The 18,386-nt window shown below is 41.8% G+C and overlaps 1 protein-coding gene across 1 annotated transcript in view; it reads left to right on the forward strand.

Annotated features, from left to right (window-relative positions):
• The first annotated feature begins 10,375 nt into the window (after positions 1–10,375).
• PTCD3 (pentatricopeptide repeat domain 3) overlaps positions 10,376–18,386 on the forward strand; it is a 181,814-nt gene continuing 173,803 nt past the window's right edge. Inside the window, exon 1 of the mRNA XM_069204302.1 lies at positions 10,376–10,554. Coding sequence (XP_069060403.1) covers positions 10,379–10,554 — 176 coding nt within the window. The 5' untranslated portion in view covers positions 10,376–10,378. The remainder of the gene's footprint in view (positions 10,555–18,386) is intronic.

Genomic DNA, 18,386 nt, shown 5'->3' on the forward strand with positions numbered 1-18,386 from the left:
GTAAACCAGCAGGTTTGTTTTAGTTATTGGTTTTAGTAAGTGCTCGCAAATAATGTGCATTAGTTGTGTGAATTGAGTTGAAGTAGAAGGACGAGCCGCAAGACTTTGTCAGCCGCTGTGTGTGAGTGTGACGTCGGAGTGAACTGCGCTGGGATAGGATGGTTGATGAGAAGAGTCGCGAGCGGATTGGCAGCTGTCCGTAAGAGGCAATTGGTTGAGTAAGCAGGTGAAGGGAATCTTGGGAGTAAAAGTCATTTAATTATTGAATCGAAGTAAACAAGATAGGCAAAATGAAGTTTTTCAAGGAGTTTAAGAGTGCGATGAAGGGTGATTCTTACATTAAGGCGTCAGTAGGGGAGCCGATCCCACCGGTAAATTCTCCGGCTTACATTGTGATGGAGGAGCGAGGTGTAGCACTGTGTTTGTGGTTGAAACAATGGTGTAAGCTAACTAAGAAATAAAGGGTCTTTAGCATTTCCGGAGCATGGAATGTTTAATTTGAGAATTTTAGATCAATTGCGAATGTCATTATATGATATGAAACTGTTACCAAGACCAGCATAGTTTGAGGCTTTAGCGGTTTGGGAGCTGGCGGCCAGACATCAACAAGAAATGAAGTTAAAAAAAAGAATGAAACGAGTAGAAAAATCTTTAGCTGAAGCTAGATGGGATTGGGAACAGAAGAAATGGAGAGCAGTGACACTACAGGATGTTAAATTGTTTCCTGCCATTAGAGAGGAAGATGAGACAGAGAAGGAACATAGTGCTAAAGAGGATGAGAGTGCTGGAAGAAAGAAAAAGAGAAAGTCCTATGTTGATGATAAAGATTCTGATGTTGAGGATCTCATTACGCAGTTGTTAAGGGATCGACCTCACTCCCTTTGCAACCTATTCAGGGGGTCCAGGCACTAAAGTCGGTACAACTGCTCCAGCACAAGTACCGTGAGCTGAGGGAGCAGCGCAGACCGATAGTGGACAGATACCAAGGGTAGTACATAGTACGCCCAATGTATGGGCTACTGTGGTCCAAGCGCAGATGCATCCACCTTCGGTACAGAGAATTTATCCAGATGTGCCAGTTCTTGAGACAGTTTTGAACATAATGGTGCCAAAGGAGCAAGTACTCCTGAGGCCAATGCTAGTTCAGACAGAACCGACTCCTATGTTATTGCCTCCGGCACAGTCACAGGGGTTGCCGAAGATTACACCGATAACAGGAATACAGTCAGATGTTACACCAGTCATGAATCAAGCAATGGGGGTGACATTCCCACAAGGTGCGAGTATCAGGGCAGCTCCAGATGCAATATCGCTACTGATTACTGTTGATCCAGTGGTACCCTTATTTGCGCAAAAGAAAGTAAGTGCAGGAGATCAGACTGAAATATCACAGAGTATTGTGAGAAGGGGAGTGAGTGATCCTGGGCAGATGATGTCATCTGTGGGTCAGATTTTCAATGGCTCTAGACCACTAATGGATCTTAGTCCACTTGAAGCACTTCCAGGTGCAGTGAATGGCCCGAATGTGAGTCAAAGTTTGAAACTTTTGACGCCGCAAAATCCAGGTGCAGCGATGCAACGGGTACCAGTGCCAAATGCAAGTAACATTTCATTACAGGGATTGTCAGCGCAGCAATTGAGTGAATGGTTAGACAGTTTAAATACACCTCAAAATGCATCCAAGGGTGAGGAGCAGATAAATTGTGTAAGGTTAAACATAGAAGCAACCAAGATGGTTGAGGGAACAATGGGCGTGAACAGGTTAGGATCCTACACAGAAGAGCTAAGGTATTTGTGTCCAAAGATTACAAAAGAAGTGAGTAAAATACATCAGAAATTGGCAGAACAAGCAGAGAAACATGACGTTGAGATTGAGAAAATGAAGCATCTGAAACAAAGTTATAGGCTAGATTTCGAGGCAAAGGATTTTGAACACATGAGATCAGCAGGAATAAAGGCTCATTTGAGGGAATTGTTGCAGAATGCTCGGATCTGGGGCGCATTGGAGAAGTGGGAAGGTAGATGGGCAAAGAAGAAGGATAAGCGGAAGCGAGATTCGCAAGAAGGGACTGAAGATGTTCAGGTGGAAAGGGAATCAGTAAAGATGCTTCCAATTAGAGAAATTCCAGGAGGACAGTTTGTTCATGTTCCATGGCACAGGAGTGATATATTGTCATTCACGAATGATTACCTGAAGCTGAGAGAAAAAACGGTCGAGTGGTATCAGCAGACAGATAGATTTGTGAAACTCTCCAAGTGTCTGTGGGAAGACTTAAACACATTGTTGGAGATAGTGGTTCCGGCTGACTTGTGGGTTGAGCGTAAGAGAGCAGTGGACTGGCCAACAAGTGAATCAGAAAGGGATAGAGTAATGGGTGCACCTTCACCTGAGGTGATGAAAAATTATTATAATGTGATTGAGTTCCTGAAGAGAAGAATTTCCCCTAAAAACATTGATTGGCAGAGAATTGATAGAACAGTTCAGGAATCTAGGGAGTCAATACATACCTACTATGAAAGATTGTTAAATGCGTTCAAGGAGTACAGTGGCAAGGAAGCAATTGTACCGAAAGACATGTTGCATTTTGTGTTCAGGTTCGTCAAAGGATTGAGACCAGAAGTAGGGCAGATGATTAACAGTCATTTGATTTGCTGGCAAGCAAAGCCGATTGACGAGGTATTGCAGTATGCAAAATACTGCAGTGACAAGATTGAATTAAAGCAGAAAAAGCTGAAAGGGAAGGCGATGGTCATGCAAATAAAGGCAGCTCAAACCGGAGTGCAAAGAGCTATAGTACCGCCTATGCCGCCGCAGAAGAGAGCAGTTATGTTTCAGCCTCAAGTGAGGGGTAGAGGACATGGAGTTGACATGATGCGTGGTCAAGATTTAGGGACTGTGGTTGTTCAGAATGACATGCAGGGGATAAAAAAGATGTTGGTGTGTCATTTGTGTGGAAACGTGGGACACTGGAAGCGGGAGTGCCCGTTGATGGCGCAGGATGGTGTGGTTCAGCAAGGTGGTATCAGTACATTTCAAACTGTGAAAGCCCCAAGAAGGAAAGGATTTAGTCCTAATGTTCAGAATCGAGGACAGAATTTCTTACCGGTGAGGCAAATGCAGGTGCCACGTACACTATCTACACAATTGCAACCAATACAGCAGCAGGTTCCCATGGTACCTAGACAGCAAATGCAGATACCTCAAGCCCCAATGGAGCAGCAACAGGTCATGCTTACTCAGCAGGTCACAGGTCAGAGACAAGACAGTAGTAATAACACAGTGCACCAATTTCCATTTTACAGTGAGGCTGAAATAAATGAAGAATGGATGAGTGACAGTTCAGATAAAGGAGCTTGTATGCTTGCTGCTTCCCTAGAAGTACATTAGAGAGGACCTTTTGTGAAAGGAAAAGTAATGGACTACAAGGTCTCATTCTTACTGGATACAGGAGCTACGCGCTCTACTGTAAGAAGCACAGAAGTCCCAAATTTACCTCTTTCAGGCAGGACAGTTCAAGTTGTGGGAGTGGAGAATAGACAGTTGACAAACCCAATCACAGAACCAGTGCAGGTTGAAATTGGAAATTACCAGGGACTACATAGGTTTGTGGTGTTTGATTCGAGTCCCGTATCCCTGCTGGGAAGAGATTTACTGTGTAAGACAAGATGGTCCATTAATTGTTCGGACACTGGAATAGAAGTTCAGACAAATAGTGATGATGAGGAAGAACATGTGACTGAAATGATGGTTAACAATGCCAATGAAGAATACCCATTGATTGAATTTTTTCCAATGTTTACTGTGATAGAATTGCATGCACACTTGCAGGGAACAATGAAGGAAGAAATCTGGGACTTGACAGGAAAAGAAGTAGGTCTGATTAAGGGGGTAGAGCCGATCACAATCACTCTGAAGCCCAATGCAGTATTTCCATAGCTTTCACAGTATAATATGCCACAAAATGTTCTAATAAAGGTGGCACATATAACCGGAGACTTTCTTAAACAAGGAGTTTTGAAAGAAGTGTTGAGCAGCCCCTGTAATTCACCAATAATGGGCTTGAAGAAGCCATGTGGGAAAGTGCTTGTTGTGCAGGACTTGTGAAAAGTGAATGATTTGGTGGTCAAGTGTTGTCAAAAGGTGCCAAATCCAGGAGTGATACTGTTTCAGATTCCTTGCAATGCAGAGTGGTTCACAGTGGTAGATCTGTCACAAGCTTTCTTTTCTGTGCCTCTCCACGAGGATAGTCAGTTTCTTTTCAGTTTCAAAATCCTGACAGAGCCTACAAGTGGTGCAGTCTTCTACAGGGGTATACAAAGTCACCATCTCTGTTTAATCAGAACCTGAAAAAGAATCTGGAGTCATTGGAATTGCCATACCAATCAACTCTAGTGCAGTATATTGATGATTTGTTGATCGCATCCGGAACAAGGGACGAGTGTAAACATGACTCGATTGCCCTGTTGAATCATTTGGGAAAATGTGGACATAAGGGTTCACCTGTGAAATTGCAGTATTGCCAGAATTCAGTAAAATACTTAGGACATCAGATTGAGAAGGGGATAAAGAGAATCTCCAGGGAGAGAATCACGATCATTCTGCAGAGAAGTCCCCTGACTTCACAGAAATATGTCAGGATGTTTCTGGGAATGGTGGGGTACTGCTGACAGTGGATTCCGAATTTTGCAGAGATTGCTAATCCCTTGCGCAGTTGACACATAAGGAAGTTACAGATCCCACTATTCTAAATGAAGACCAGGTGGAGGCAATCACTGAATAAAGAGGAAGTTTGTGTAGAGCTCCAGCGTTAGGAATGCCTGATTACACAAAGCCTTTCACCTTGTTTTGTCATGAACGTGATGCTTGTTCTTTGTCTGTCTTGACACAGGTCCACGGAGGTGCTTATCGCCCAGTAGCCTGTTTTTCAGCTACCTTGGACCCGGTTGCAGCAGTTTTACCAGGTTGCCTGCGCTCAGTACCTGTAGTTAGTCAAAGTCTTTCCCAATGTGAGGGAGTAGTCATGGGATACCCTTTGATAGTAATTGTATCACATTCTGTTGAAATTTTACTGACAGGGACTAAAACGCAATATTTGATGGGTGCAAGACTGACAAGGTATGAGACGAGTATATTGGGTGCTCCAAATGTAACATTAAAGAGATGTACAGTGCTGAATCCAGCGACACTGCTTCCAAGTGATACTGCTGAAATTGAAAAGGAAGAAGATGTTGAGTATGATTGTCTTGAGGTGACTGAACTATGTACAAAACCAAGACCTGATATTAGAGACACGCGTTAAGAAGAAAATGACCAAATTGTCTTTGTTGATGGTTCGTGTCTCAGAGATGGAACAGGCACATTAAGAGCGGGATATGCAGTATGCACAATCACAGGCATGTTAGAAGCTTCTTCACTTCCAGGTGTATACTCTGCACAGGTGGCAGAATTAGTAGCTTGTACTAGAGCCTGCTATGTTTCTGCAAGATTAAGAGTCTGTAAGGATCAAGGCTGCGCACGGTCCAGGTTCTACCCGAAGGTCCGCTGCTCGGATTTGCGGCACGTTATGCGCACCACTGGTCATCCCCGCATGTTCCAAGAATGGCCAGCAACGTCGCATGCCCTGTGGGAAAACCCACATAGCTGCAGGTTCTGGCCATTAGTGGTCAAGACGCACTTATCAGTGCTATTCTATGAAAGGACTACATTACCCATCTTTTTAGAGGCAGCAGCCATCTTGGGGTGTGGCTGGCCTATAAAGCCCAGCCACACCCAACCTCGTGGCTCACTATTTTGAAGACTTCGATGCAGGCAGACCTCAAGGGACCTTCCTCTGGAGCAAAGCAGAATTTCTTCAAAAGGCAGCATGGCAGAAACTCGAAGGTTCCAGTTATTCCCTTCAGGGAATTCAGACATGAGTAGGTCGTACTCGTGAGCGGTAAGGTCGTGAAGAGCCCAAGTCAAAAGGGAGTTGTTTCTCCCTAACTGTCAGCATTCCCCTAGACTAGCGAACATGGCGTTTTAGGCTGCTTCAGTTCACGGCAGCAAACGCGTCCAGCTAGATGCTTCAGTTCACGGTGACAAAATGCGCTCAGCAAAGTGCTTCAATTCACGGCGACAAACGTGTTTAATAAAGCGCATCAGTCCACGGCAGCAAACGCGCTCTGTAAAGCACTTCAGTCCACGGCAGCCAACGCGCTCAGAAAAGCGCATCAGTCCACGGCAGCAAACGCGCTTTGTAAAGCGCTTCAGTCCACGGCAGCCAACGCGCTCAGTAAAGCGCTTCAGTCCACGCAACAAACATGCTCAGTAAAGCGCTTCAGTCCACGGCAGCAAACGCGCTCATTAAAGCGCTTCAGTCCACAACAGTAAACGCGCTCAGTAAAGTGCTTCAGTTCATCGCAGCAAGACGCGCTCAGTAAAGCACTTCAAGTCACTGAAGTAACGCGCTCCAGTAAAAATGCTTTTCATGTACAAAAGAATCTTATTGAAAGAGGGTTACAAAGATTAAGGGCCTGATTACAACTATGGAGGAAGGTGTTAATCCGTCCCAAATGGGACGGATATACCACCAGCTGTATTACGAGTCCATTATATCCTGCTAACGAAGTTAGAGAAAGGATTGGAGAAAAGGACTTATAAAAATGATTATGCTTACACTGCTATTAAAACACAAGGGAAATTAGCTTTAGATGCATTACATGTAGGAAAGCTTCGTATATATAGGTCAAAATCACGCACAGATACGTTATTTGTGGGTACGAGTGAATGCAGGCATGTGTTTTTGTTCCAGAGTAAATGGACTGTTATGCTGAATGGTCAGGACCCTGCAATTACTGGAATCTACTTTATTTGTGGACTTAATGCTTATTACCGTCTTCCTAGAGGATTATATGGGACATGCTATTTGGGTATAGTTTTCCCAAAGATTTATCGGATCGACGATTTAAAGAAATTCCCGAAAGTGACTGAATTACATCATAAGCGACAGAGGAGGGAAATTGTGGGAGATATTTCTGGTGCAGGAATTCCTTCTGTAGGAGTTATTTTGAATGCAATTAAGACACAAAAGTTGTCTACTATTGTGGATAACATGCTGACAAACTTCACAGGGGCAATATCCTGCTAGATACTGAATTAGCTGCGGATAGAGCTATGACGCTTCAAAATAGGCTTGCCTTAGATATACTTTTAGCGAAAGACGGCGGAGTCTGTAGAATGATTAATGCTAGGCACTGTTGTTCATATATACCTGATATTGATAAGGAGATAAGAGATTTACTTACTAACTTAACTAATTCAAGCAAGGATTTAAAAGAACTGAAGGAACCAGGGGTTTTGGAAAAGGTTGAAAATAGATTTGCTTCTATAGGTAACTGGTTTAGTCAAATTTGGAATGGGCTATTATGGAAAATTGTACAGGGAATATTAATTGTAATTGTTTCTATATTAGGATTATGGGGGGCATGCAAATTGTGGCAAAAAATAAAATTAAGGAAGTCCAAGAATGATCAGAGGAGGGAAGAACAGCCTAGGAGAAGAATCTTTATGGAAAATTTAAGGAGAAGTCCAAATACATCGGAAACACAATTGTAAAATTATAACAGGGGAAGGTGTTTAGTCATCAGAGGAGGGACTGTTGAAGCAGATGTGCTAATTAAGAAAATTCTGATGACTAATATGTTATTGCTAATGAGAAAATGTGTAGAGAAAATTATCGTAGTAAAATAATGTGCGCATTTGAAAATGTGCCCTCGGGGATGATCACCATGTGCATTAAGATGACTAAAATTGTACGATATAATGAAAATATATGAGAAAAATGTAATAATATGTCACATTGAGACGCATAACCTCTGTTTTGTATTACTAAGTTAGCTGAACTAAAGGCATAGTTCCACTGAGCCTTGCACACTCTGAACATGAAGAAACCGAACGCCTTGCAAAGGACTGGTAACCGGGGACTGCAACCTTGAACTGCTCAAAGTTCAAGTTACTTAGCTAGAATTTTCTGCAATGTACCGACGGGCAGGAGATAATGAAGAGAATTTGATACAATTATGTGTAGAGCAGGCTAAATGTACTTTCCCAGGACTTGAACAATAGAGGCACTGACTGAAGAGCCATATGCAACAATTTTGATACCCGGAGGGCCGGATGGTGAGGGCATTGCATGAAGGACCAACCCGCTTTCTGTAATTTGAAATGAATGAAAATTAGAAGATTTGGTAAACAAAAACTATAGGTTAAAAGTTATATCTGCAGACTGACCGGCCAATTAGGGGGTTGGACTGGGAGACCCTAATAAAAAGTAATGACAAGGGGCTGCGAGAGCAGATGCGAGGGGAGAATTGATGACATCAGGAGACGCTGTCCGAGGTGCTGATATTGGGTTCAAACTCCGTGAGCCTGATCCGTAGCTCAATGATTGATGACCTGAAGACGAACTCTGACTTGTTGCTCATCCATCCTGGATAGGTAGCTATGAAAATGTGACTGACTTTTTTATTTCCTTTTCTTCTAGGTACCAACTGCGCTGTTATAGAGATTCACACTTAGGTAGAATTTTTCTAAATTAATGTTTCTCTAAATTGTTTTCACATGCTAATGCTAATCTTGGTTAGGTAGGCTGTTACAGGTGACGTTGACTGTGACAAATGACTGACAAATCTAATTGCTGAATTACATTATTAATGCTGGTATTCATAGCTTATGGTTTTACATTGTCGCATATGTTGGCTTAAGGAATAATGTCCTTTAACTAATGAATTAATAAAGAGTTGATTTGAATAAAGATTGAACAGAGGGATGCTTTAGAATTGTAAGAAATAGGGAAATAAAATTGTTAACTCTTTCCTGTGTAGTGGTTATACTTGATTAATATGGTTCAAAGCTGTTTTTCATAGAATGTTTTTTGGTTATTGATGTTAGCTACCATACAGTGGTCACTGCATGACTAGGATACTCCATGCGATTCAAAAGGTTCCTCAGCCTATACGCGTCCCCTTGTAAGTTTACTTACTAAGGACCAGGCGTGCTAACAGTTTTTGGTAGCAGCTTGATGGTTAGGTTCCTTGGGGAAATAGTTATGTGGTGATTATCGGTTATGGTATTAGTCTAAGTAAGGATTAGTTGTTCAAATTTTATGAGGTTTGAATTCAGTTTTTCTGAAATGACAATAGTAGCAAAAATTATGTCCCCTTAAGCCCAGAAATGACTTTCCCAAATCCTGGATCCTGATAGAAAAGTTGGGTATGTTCTCAGCGTGTTTTGTGATAGTGTGAAAGTGGTAGGTTGGGGTTGCACAGGCTTTAACAAATCGCAGGTGAATTGTGATGTATGTGAGGTAAAGTTTCTTTAACTTCTCCTTCAATGCCTTTCTTCTATCATCAGTATGCCCTATGAAGCTTTTCTCTAACGGAGTTAGTAAGCAAGTTAGATTATTCTTGTGAGCGTACGCGATGCCAAACGTTAGTGTTGGTTCAAAGAAGCCTCTAACTAATACTATATCATGCTCTTTAGCTACTTTACTCAAATATCTAATAATAGGAACAAAGGAAAACACAAGGTCATAGTTGGAATAAAAATACTGAATATACTCCTGGTTATAGAATCTGGTACAGAAGTGACAGTCAGGAAGCTAGCTCAGTGGGATAATGCACCTGCCGTAGAGTATGTAATAACTTCATGATTAAAACTGGACAACATGTGTAACTGTTAATCACCTAACTTTTACGCTACAAAACAGTTAGAACGACCAAACAACGAGGCAATTTTAATAATATATATATATATTATTACCCAGCATAAGATTTCTGTGGGTGTTATATATATTAAAAGCTTTGTAAGTTCAGCTTTGATGACGAATCCCAGATGTAAGAATCCCAGATGTAAGAGGTGTAAAACTGCAATACAAGTAAAGAGGAACAACGTTCCTATATAAAATAGAAAAATAATTAAATATTGAGAATCACAACCTGGGGTTTTGTAAAAGGACAAAGTCAATGCAAATTTGAAGATTCGTGCACCAATTACAAAATACAGCGTGAATGGCAGGCGCAGTTGAATGCATTGTTTACTATGTTTAATGTTCATGACCCATGAAAGGAAAGAGCTCCGCATTCATTATTCCACATTTCTGCAACTACATCTTTATCCTGATTTTTAGAAAGCGATTAATCGCGAACTAATTTTGCTCTACAATTTAGCCTTGCTGCTCCGGGGAAGGGAAGGATTTCGAAGACGTTTTGACATGCATCGTAGTTACTGATTTATTTTAAAGGGATACGTCAGCGTTCTAGTTGTTGTGTAGGGGTGACGCTTGCCGCATGACCCGCAGATCGAGCGCTTGTCAGTGATTGGCGGCTGGGCTCTCCCGTCATGCTTTGCTGTTTGACCCTTGCCGGTCGCTCATCGTTTACTAGTGTGCACCCAGGTTGTGCGGTGGCAGTGATGGCGACAGTAGGAGCAGCCGGTTGTATGCGATGTGGACTGCGGCTCGGGTCTGCCCAGGCTTGGTTGCATGGCAGCCGTATCATACCGAGCATGTGCCTCAGGTGAGGCATGCGTTGTCGCTGTTGTACCAGCGGCGATAGTTAAGTGTGATGTTCTGCAGTGGTGGAAGCTGCAGACCTACTTCACCTCGCGATTCCTAAAGCGGTATCCACCTGTTTTCTTAACGGGTCTCATTAATAATCATTAATCGCGGGCAAGTAGCTAAAACTTTTGTTCTAATGATTATTGTTTATAATTTTCCTCTTGATCGTCAGGCGTGTGTGATCTTGGGCGTTTCTCCCTGTCCCTCGTTTCTCTTTCATGCCACATGTTTGGTGTAGTTTCAAGCAGGCTAAATGCTGCTGTGAATCACTTTATGCACACATCATTACATTGGCTGGCTATAAATCATATATATGTTGTGTGTATTGGATATCTATGTTGTGAGTATAGAATAGCTAAGTAGCCATACATTTAGGTCAACTTTGTTTTTTTTTCACTGTACTTGCTACACAGATTTTACAAGAAAAATGGGTCTTACCCACTGCATTTGTAAAGTATCTTGAAACACAAAGCTTTCTGCAGGGGATGTAGTAGTCTTTCAAGTATAACTTATAATGAAGCAGGGAACTCTGGGTAGCTCCAAGTTTAGGCAGAGAGATTTTATTCATTGCAGATTGGCTTGGATGTTATTTTAACAAACCAAAGATGTAATTTTGTGCCTGGAGTGGTAAAAGGCTTTTGTCATTTTTCAGCTTTGTGTGGATGGCACTATACTTAGAGGCTGTGCTGTAAAAATGTCAAGAGGCTTTGTCACGTAGCTCAATGTGGATCACCAGGTTCTAATTCTATTCTTAAAAACGACTAGAAAAACAGACATTTGTGGTGAGCAGATTCAGTGTCAGTGGTGTTGAAAATTACAGATACGTAACACAGGCCCTTACCCCTTATCCTTGTCCCAGTCATTACTTTTTATATTTACCCTAGCTCGACTGGCCAGAAAAATACATCAGCTTAACAATCATCGTGCTTTTTGTTAATTAGGTAGAGAATCATAGATGAGCTATGTTGTCAAAACCAAGTTGAAAACACTCTGATCAAAAGCCTGCCCCCATCCCAATCAAACACCTTCAGTCCTGTAGTGCCTTACAAAAGTATCCAAGGAGACCCAGGTAGCCACTCTGCAAATCTCAGTCAATGATTTTTTTTTTTTTTTACCCAGGTATCGATACTCTCCTATATTCTCTGTATGATAAGGGGATTAGACAGAGTAAACCATGGATACAGTTGAACAAATCTGTGAAATATTAGCTGTTTTGTTTCCCTGTCCCATTTCTCCCAAATGTTGTTAACAAATGATCTACACTATGTTGCTCTGTTTAATTATATTGCTACCGTTCTGTTCACATCACTTGACACAATTCTTCTTCCTTAATTGGAGGGGGGGGTGTTACTGGAATCTAAACTTCCTGTTCTATGTGAAATCTGGAAGACCCTTTTGAAAGATAAGCATTAATAGGTGTCAAAACAATTCCATCATCCAAAATTCTCAAAAACTGTGATTTGCACAATTAGTCCTAGATCGCCAGTTATTCTTGTCAAGGTGATTGGCTCCAGAAATATTACTTTAATTGTTTTTTTCAACATTTTTATTTACGTTTTAGAACTCCATCATGAAGATGGTAGGTTATACATTAAAATGCTAATATATATGAGATAAAAAAATTCCAGCCAATTTTTGCATTGGTGATCTTTATACTTATCTTTTATCTTCTAAGGAAGTGAGATACATCACTCTTTGCCCCTCCAGTCATCTCCATGTGGACACATCACACCTCTCAGTCATTATAATTACACATTGTTAATTAACCCCTTCCCCATTAAGCCACCGCTACTTTGGTAGTGTAGTGGAAGGTTTGATTCACATCACAGTAGCTCATCCAATCTGGTTCATCTTGCCACACTACAGTATACGTATTCTACTCATCCTCTTCCTCCTGATGGTCTATCAAGTTGCACACCATGTCTGCCTACTCACTTAGTTCCTCTGCTGTGCTATCATCTGTCATAATGACTTTCCTCAGCATTGTTTTCTCTCAACCCACTCCCATCATATCTTTACCCCACTTTTGCACTGAGGATCCCCTGCTGGCTAACCAGTGAATTGCTATTTGGTGCTTGGCCAAAATCAGACCAAGTGTTGCAAATGTATTACATATTCCTTTTCTTGTATTACTTATAATAGTCAGTAAACAATGTTGTATTGATGTTTCAAGTCTAATACCCATCACTAATTTGATTTGGGCTACCACCTCTTCCTAGTATTTCAACAATACTCAACAACTCCATTTCATACGCAGAAATGTAGCTTCTTGCTCTCACATCTTGGACAGGTGGTATTTCCATTAGGGTTTGTTCTTTTTAATATTGAAGATGCTAGATATGTACTATCGAGGCAGTTAAAATGCATCAGTTTAAATCTTGCATTCATTGCAAACTCTTTAACCCGTGCACAGGCTCTTTCTCATTCCACAGCAGTCAAGGGGATGAGTAGGCCTCTGTAAGATGAATCCCTCTCCCCCCCTGCCCCCCCCTCCACACACAGACAAACTCGATGGGAAGGGAAGCCTCCAATGTAGTCGGGAAGACTGTCCAAACCTCCTTAGCTGTAAGTGTTAGTTTGGGCATATTGTAGGAACTGCCTGACCCCCAAATGTCTTCCTGGCAGGTCACAAACATTGCCGGAGTGAAGATGTCCCAAAGTAACAAATTCACCTCTTCCCAAGCCATCAGAGACAGTGTCATGTATCCAATGAACCAGATGCAGTCATTCTATCAGTAGGGATCTGCTGAAGGGTGGCTGTTTAGTACTCTTTTGATAGCTAGTTCTCACGCAGTGGCCACCCGGTGGGCCACTAATGGGGTTTCAAGTAGTTGATGCCATATTGGTAAGGCCCCATCCACTACTGAACTTCTCAGGAGTCTTGGTTTCTCAGTTCCAACCTACATCACACCATTTTGCTGCATGATGTAGCGCTACTTTCATAGTTAAATATTTTAAGCTTACTGAATTCAAAGGTTCAAACAGAGCTCCCTGAGGTGCTCTCAAAACTAAAGGCAGGTCCCATGGAGGTATAACAGATCTTGTTACAGACCTAGAGTTAGAAAACATCTCAAAAGCCTACTCACCAAATCTTTGTTCCAGTCCATACCAGCCTATGGTTCTTTAAATGCCTTTGTCACTGGCCCTAGTCTTTTAAAATAGCCATTCACAAATTATTTTCAAATCAATCATGTAAAAAGTAAACAGTGAAGGTAATATCGCAGTCAACAGGAGACAAAGATCTCAGAGAACACCAGTGCTTAAAGATTTTCCATGGGGTAGAATAGAACTTCAGAGTAGCCGGATACCTATATTTTTGTATGGCCTTTGCGAAATGGTTTGTAATGCTTCTACTCTGAAGCCTGTTCCTGTCAGCCTTCTGATCGATAGAGACAGCTGTGACTGTAGAAAACACCACTGTGTTTGAAGAGGAAAAATACATTTTCCAGTGTGGCGATAGAGGCATGGATCTCAGAAGTGGAAACTATGATCTGCAAAGCCAAAAGGGAAGAACCACTTCACCTCTGCTGAATTCTTTAAATCAGCTGAGGGATCAGAGGAATAGGAGGAGAAGCATAGAGGAGCTGAGAAACCCAAGGCGAGGAGATGGCATGGATATCCCAAACACCTGACAGGAAATTGCAAGTAGACTCTGTAGTGGAGTGTTCTCTAGAGAAGCAAAACGGTCCAGATAAGGTTCTCTGAATTTCTGACGTTTGATCAGAAAGACCCTCTGAGATGCAGCCCAGATCAGATAAACTGTAGTCACATTGTCCTCTTTCACATTCTTTCCCACTGATATCCATTGCTTTCAGTGATAGAAGATGATACTCTGCCCAAGTTCCCGCCTTCAGAGCTATTCGATTGAGTGATGTAAATTTGGCTCCGCCTTCTGTTCATGTAAGACATCATCATATTGTTGAGTCAAACTAAGACGTTGAAGATTAGGATAGAACTATATTAATGCTTGATGCTGATAACGTTCTCTAATTTGAGGATCTGTCTGTTTGGTACGCCACCTTTCCTGAATTGACAAATCCGTCTAAAACTTCACCTTATCCTCATGCACTGATATCCATTGTCACTTTTTTCTGGGGCTGGAAGCAATTGACAAAGCTACACATGCCACAACTCCGCAACGTTGATGTCATTTCGGGGCTGGGATTTCCCATAACGTTGTTTGAGTATTTCTACTCTGTTTGTTTGGCCACGTATGTACCAATGTGTCTCTGAGGTTCTGACTCAGTCTGATTGAAAAATGTGGTAGTTCCAACTTCAAATTACCGGTGTTCAAGATGCCCCAGTGTTTTTTAATGAGCTTTTGTCACTTCATTCGAGCTGGGGCAAAAGGTAGTAACACATATAGGCCTTGGTTTCCAGGGACGTTGTACATACTCAGTAGAGCTTCTCTGTTGTTATTTCTAGCACATTTTTGCCTCTGGCAATGGTTCTCTCTGGATATCACTTTTCCCTTGGTTTAGAAGATAATCTTTCTGCGTGTTGTTGGAATTTCTTAACATCTATCCAGTTATGTCTCAGTCTCAGGAATTGTCCAATTGCAAGGCCTTCCCTTAGTGCTCGGGATGAAAACTATCATATCGTAGCAGAATGTTGCTATCAGTTGGTTTATAGTACTCTGTTTTTAGTTCCCTGTCTTCATGGTAAATCTGTAAGTCTAGAAATGGCATCTTGGTACTACTCATGGCCATGGTGAATCTGAGGAAAGGGTCCATACTGTTCAGCTAGTCAGTGAAACTTTCAGCCTCTTCTTTTGTACCCTGCCAAATAACCAAAACATCATCTATATACCTTTTCCATAACCTCATATGTTTCGAGAATGGATTGTCTTCTGAGTATATGAGTTCTGTTTTAAAATTGTGTACGGATAGGCAGGCCATGCTGGGGGCACGCATGTACAGCCCATAGATGTCCCGTGTGTTTGGAGAAGGAATTCCCCTTCGTAATCAAATACATGTCAAAGAGGACAGATTTTATTTTTACGGACCTTGGGCGAGATGTAAAAATACGAAATTTTAGTTCTCTCTCAATTAGAAAGGATGCCTCTTTCTCTGTTACTCACTCACCACTGTGTTTGAAGAGGAAAAATACATTTTCCAGTGTGGAGATAGAGGCATGGATCTCAGAAGTGGAAACCATGATCTGCAAAGCCAAAAGGGAAGAACCACTTCACCTCTGCTGAATTCTTTAAATCAGCTGAGGGATCAGAGGAATAGGAGGAGAAGCATAGAGGAGCTGAGAAACCCAAGGCGAGGAGATGGCATGGATATCCCAAACACCTGACAGGAAATTGCAAGTAGACTCTGTAGTGGAGTGTTCTCTAGAGAAGCAAAACGGTCCAGATAAGGTTCTCTGAATTTCTGACGTTTGATCAGAAAGACCCTCTGAGATGCAGCCCAGATCAGATAAACTGTAGTCACATTGTCCTCTTTCACATTCTTTCCCACTGATATCCATTGCTTTCAGTGATAGAAGATGATACTCTGCCCAAGTTCCCGCCTTCAGAGCTATTCGATTGAGTGATGTAAATTTGGCTCCGCCTTCTGTTCATGTAAGACATCATCATATTGTCGAGTCAAACTAAGACGTTGAAGATTAGGATAGAACTATATTAATGCTTGATGCTGATAACGTTCTCTAATTTGAGGATCTGTCTGTTTGGTACGCCACCTTTCCTGAATTGACAAATCCGTCTAAAACTTCACCTTCTCCTCATGCACTGATATCCATTGTCACTTTTTTCTGGGGCTGGAAGCAATTGACAAAGACACTGGATTCATCCACCTTTTGAAGTGACATAGTGATTTGAGGAATCACAGGAATCATTTCTTCTAAACTGGTTGATCCCGAGTCCCAATATTTTATATTCATCAAAAGTGGTCTGATATGGTTTGTCGGCCAGTGTACAAGAAACACAGGCGGCACAGTAAGTTGCCGTCTTCCAAAGTCTAGCTGGAGGTTGATGTGATGAAGCCACATGAGATGGCGCCTCTTCTCTATCAACAGGAAGAAACACCATTCCTATACCCGTCATGAAATGTGTTCCAATAAAGATCGTTCCTTGAGCTGTCACCAGCTGATGCTTAGGAAGGTTGATGGGAAGCCCATACCATTGAAGACATTCTTGGATTATCTGCTACCCTTCAATGCTAATTCCTTCAGTGGAGAATGCAGGACCCATTCATCCACAAATGGGAATTCTATTCCTTGACTTGTAAAGATATTAAAGGCACTTTTGTCTTAAATGCTCTTGGAGCAGACCTGAATGGAAATGGTAGGACTCGGAACTGAAAATGTTTCCCCAGCAGGCAAAATCTCAAGAACTTTCCATCATCATCTCCTAGTATTCGAATGTGAAAATATGCATCTCTCAAATCCATGGTAGTCATGAATGATCATAGAAAAACAGAGGGAGAAGGAGGTTGTGGGGCTAGGTCTGTCCTCCTTATAGCCTATATAAAATTACAACAGAGGCCCAGCTAAAAGAACTACAATAAGATGGATAGAAAAAAGGATTTTCCTTTTAGAAAAACTCTCACCCACCAGGGTTACCCCTTGGTGGCATGCTTCATCATTTGGTTTCCTCCCGTTCCGCTATGGAGCGGGGCATGCCCTGACCTACGGGATACATGGGAGCACTGATGTAGTCTTGTTAATGTGAATCACAGGAGGGATAGGAGTGGTGGGAACTTGGGTGAATTAAAAATACCTGTCTCCCTTTTGCATCTTATGGTGCTTCTGTGTTCACTGATTTGTGTTTTTACCTTTCTTGTCAACATACTCACATACAGAAGATTACAAGGGCACATTAGCACATATATCACATCACTTGAGTTACAGTTCTAGTTGATTTAATACCTATGGTTTTTGCAAGCCTAAATCTACTGTTTTATATACATTTACTGGTAAAGCTACACATGCCACAACTCCGCAACGTTGATGTCATTTCGGGGCTGGGATTTCCCATAACGTTGTTTGAGTATTTCTACTCTGTTTGTTTGGCCACGTATGTACCAATGTGTCTCTGAGGTTCTGACTCAGTCTGATTGAAAAATGTGGTAGTTCCAACTTCAAATTACCGGTGTTCAAGATGCCCCAGTGTTTTTTAATGAGCTTTTGTCACTTCATTCGAGCTGGGGCAAAAGGTAGTAACACATATAGGCCTTGGTTTCCAGGGACGTTGTACATACTCAGTAGAGCTTCTCTGTTGTTATTTCTAGCACATTTGTGCCTCTGGCAATGGTTCTCTCTGGATATCACTTTTCCCTTGGTTTAGAAGATAATCTTTCTGCGTGTTGTTGGAATTTCTTAACATCTATCCAGTTATGTCTCAGTCTCAGGAATTGTCCAATTGCAAGGCCTTCCCTTAGTGCTCGGGATGAAAACTATCATATCGTAGCAGAATGTTGCTATCAGTTGGTTTATAGTACTCTGTTTTTAGTTCCCTGTCTTCATGGTAAATCTGTAAGTCTAGAAATGGCATCTTGGTACTACTCATGGCCATGGTGAATCTGAGGAAAGGGTCCATACTGTTCAGCTAGTCAGTGAAACTTTCAGCCTCTTCTTTTGTACCCTGCCAAATAACCAAAACATCATCTATATACCTTTTCCATAACCTCATATGTTTCGAGAATGGATTGTCTTCTGAGTATATGAGTTCTGTTTTAAAATTGTGTACGGATAGGCAGGCCATGCTGGGGGCACGCATGTACAGCCCATAGATGTCCCGTGTGTTTGGAGAAGGAATTCCCCTTCGTAATCAAATACATGTCA

The sequence above is a fragment of the Pleurodeles waltl genome, chromosome 1_2, assembly GCF_031143425.1.
Source record: "Pleurodeles waltl isolate 20211129_DDA chromosome 1_2, aPleWal1.hap1.20221129, whole genome shotgun sequence".
Lineage (NCBI taxonomy): Eukaryota > Metazoa > Chordata > Amphibia > Caudata > Salamandridae > Pleurodeles > Pleurodeles waltl.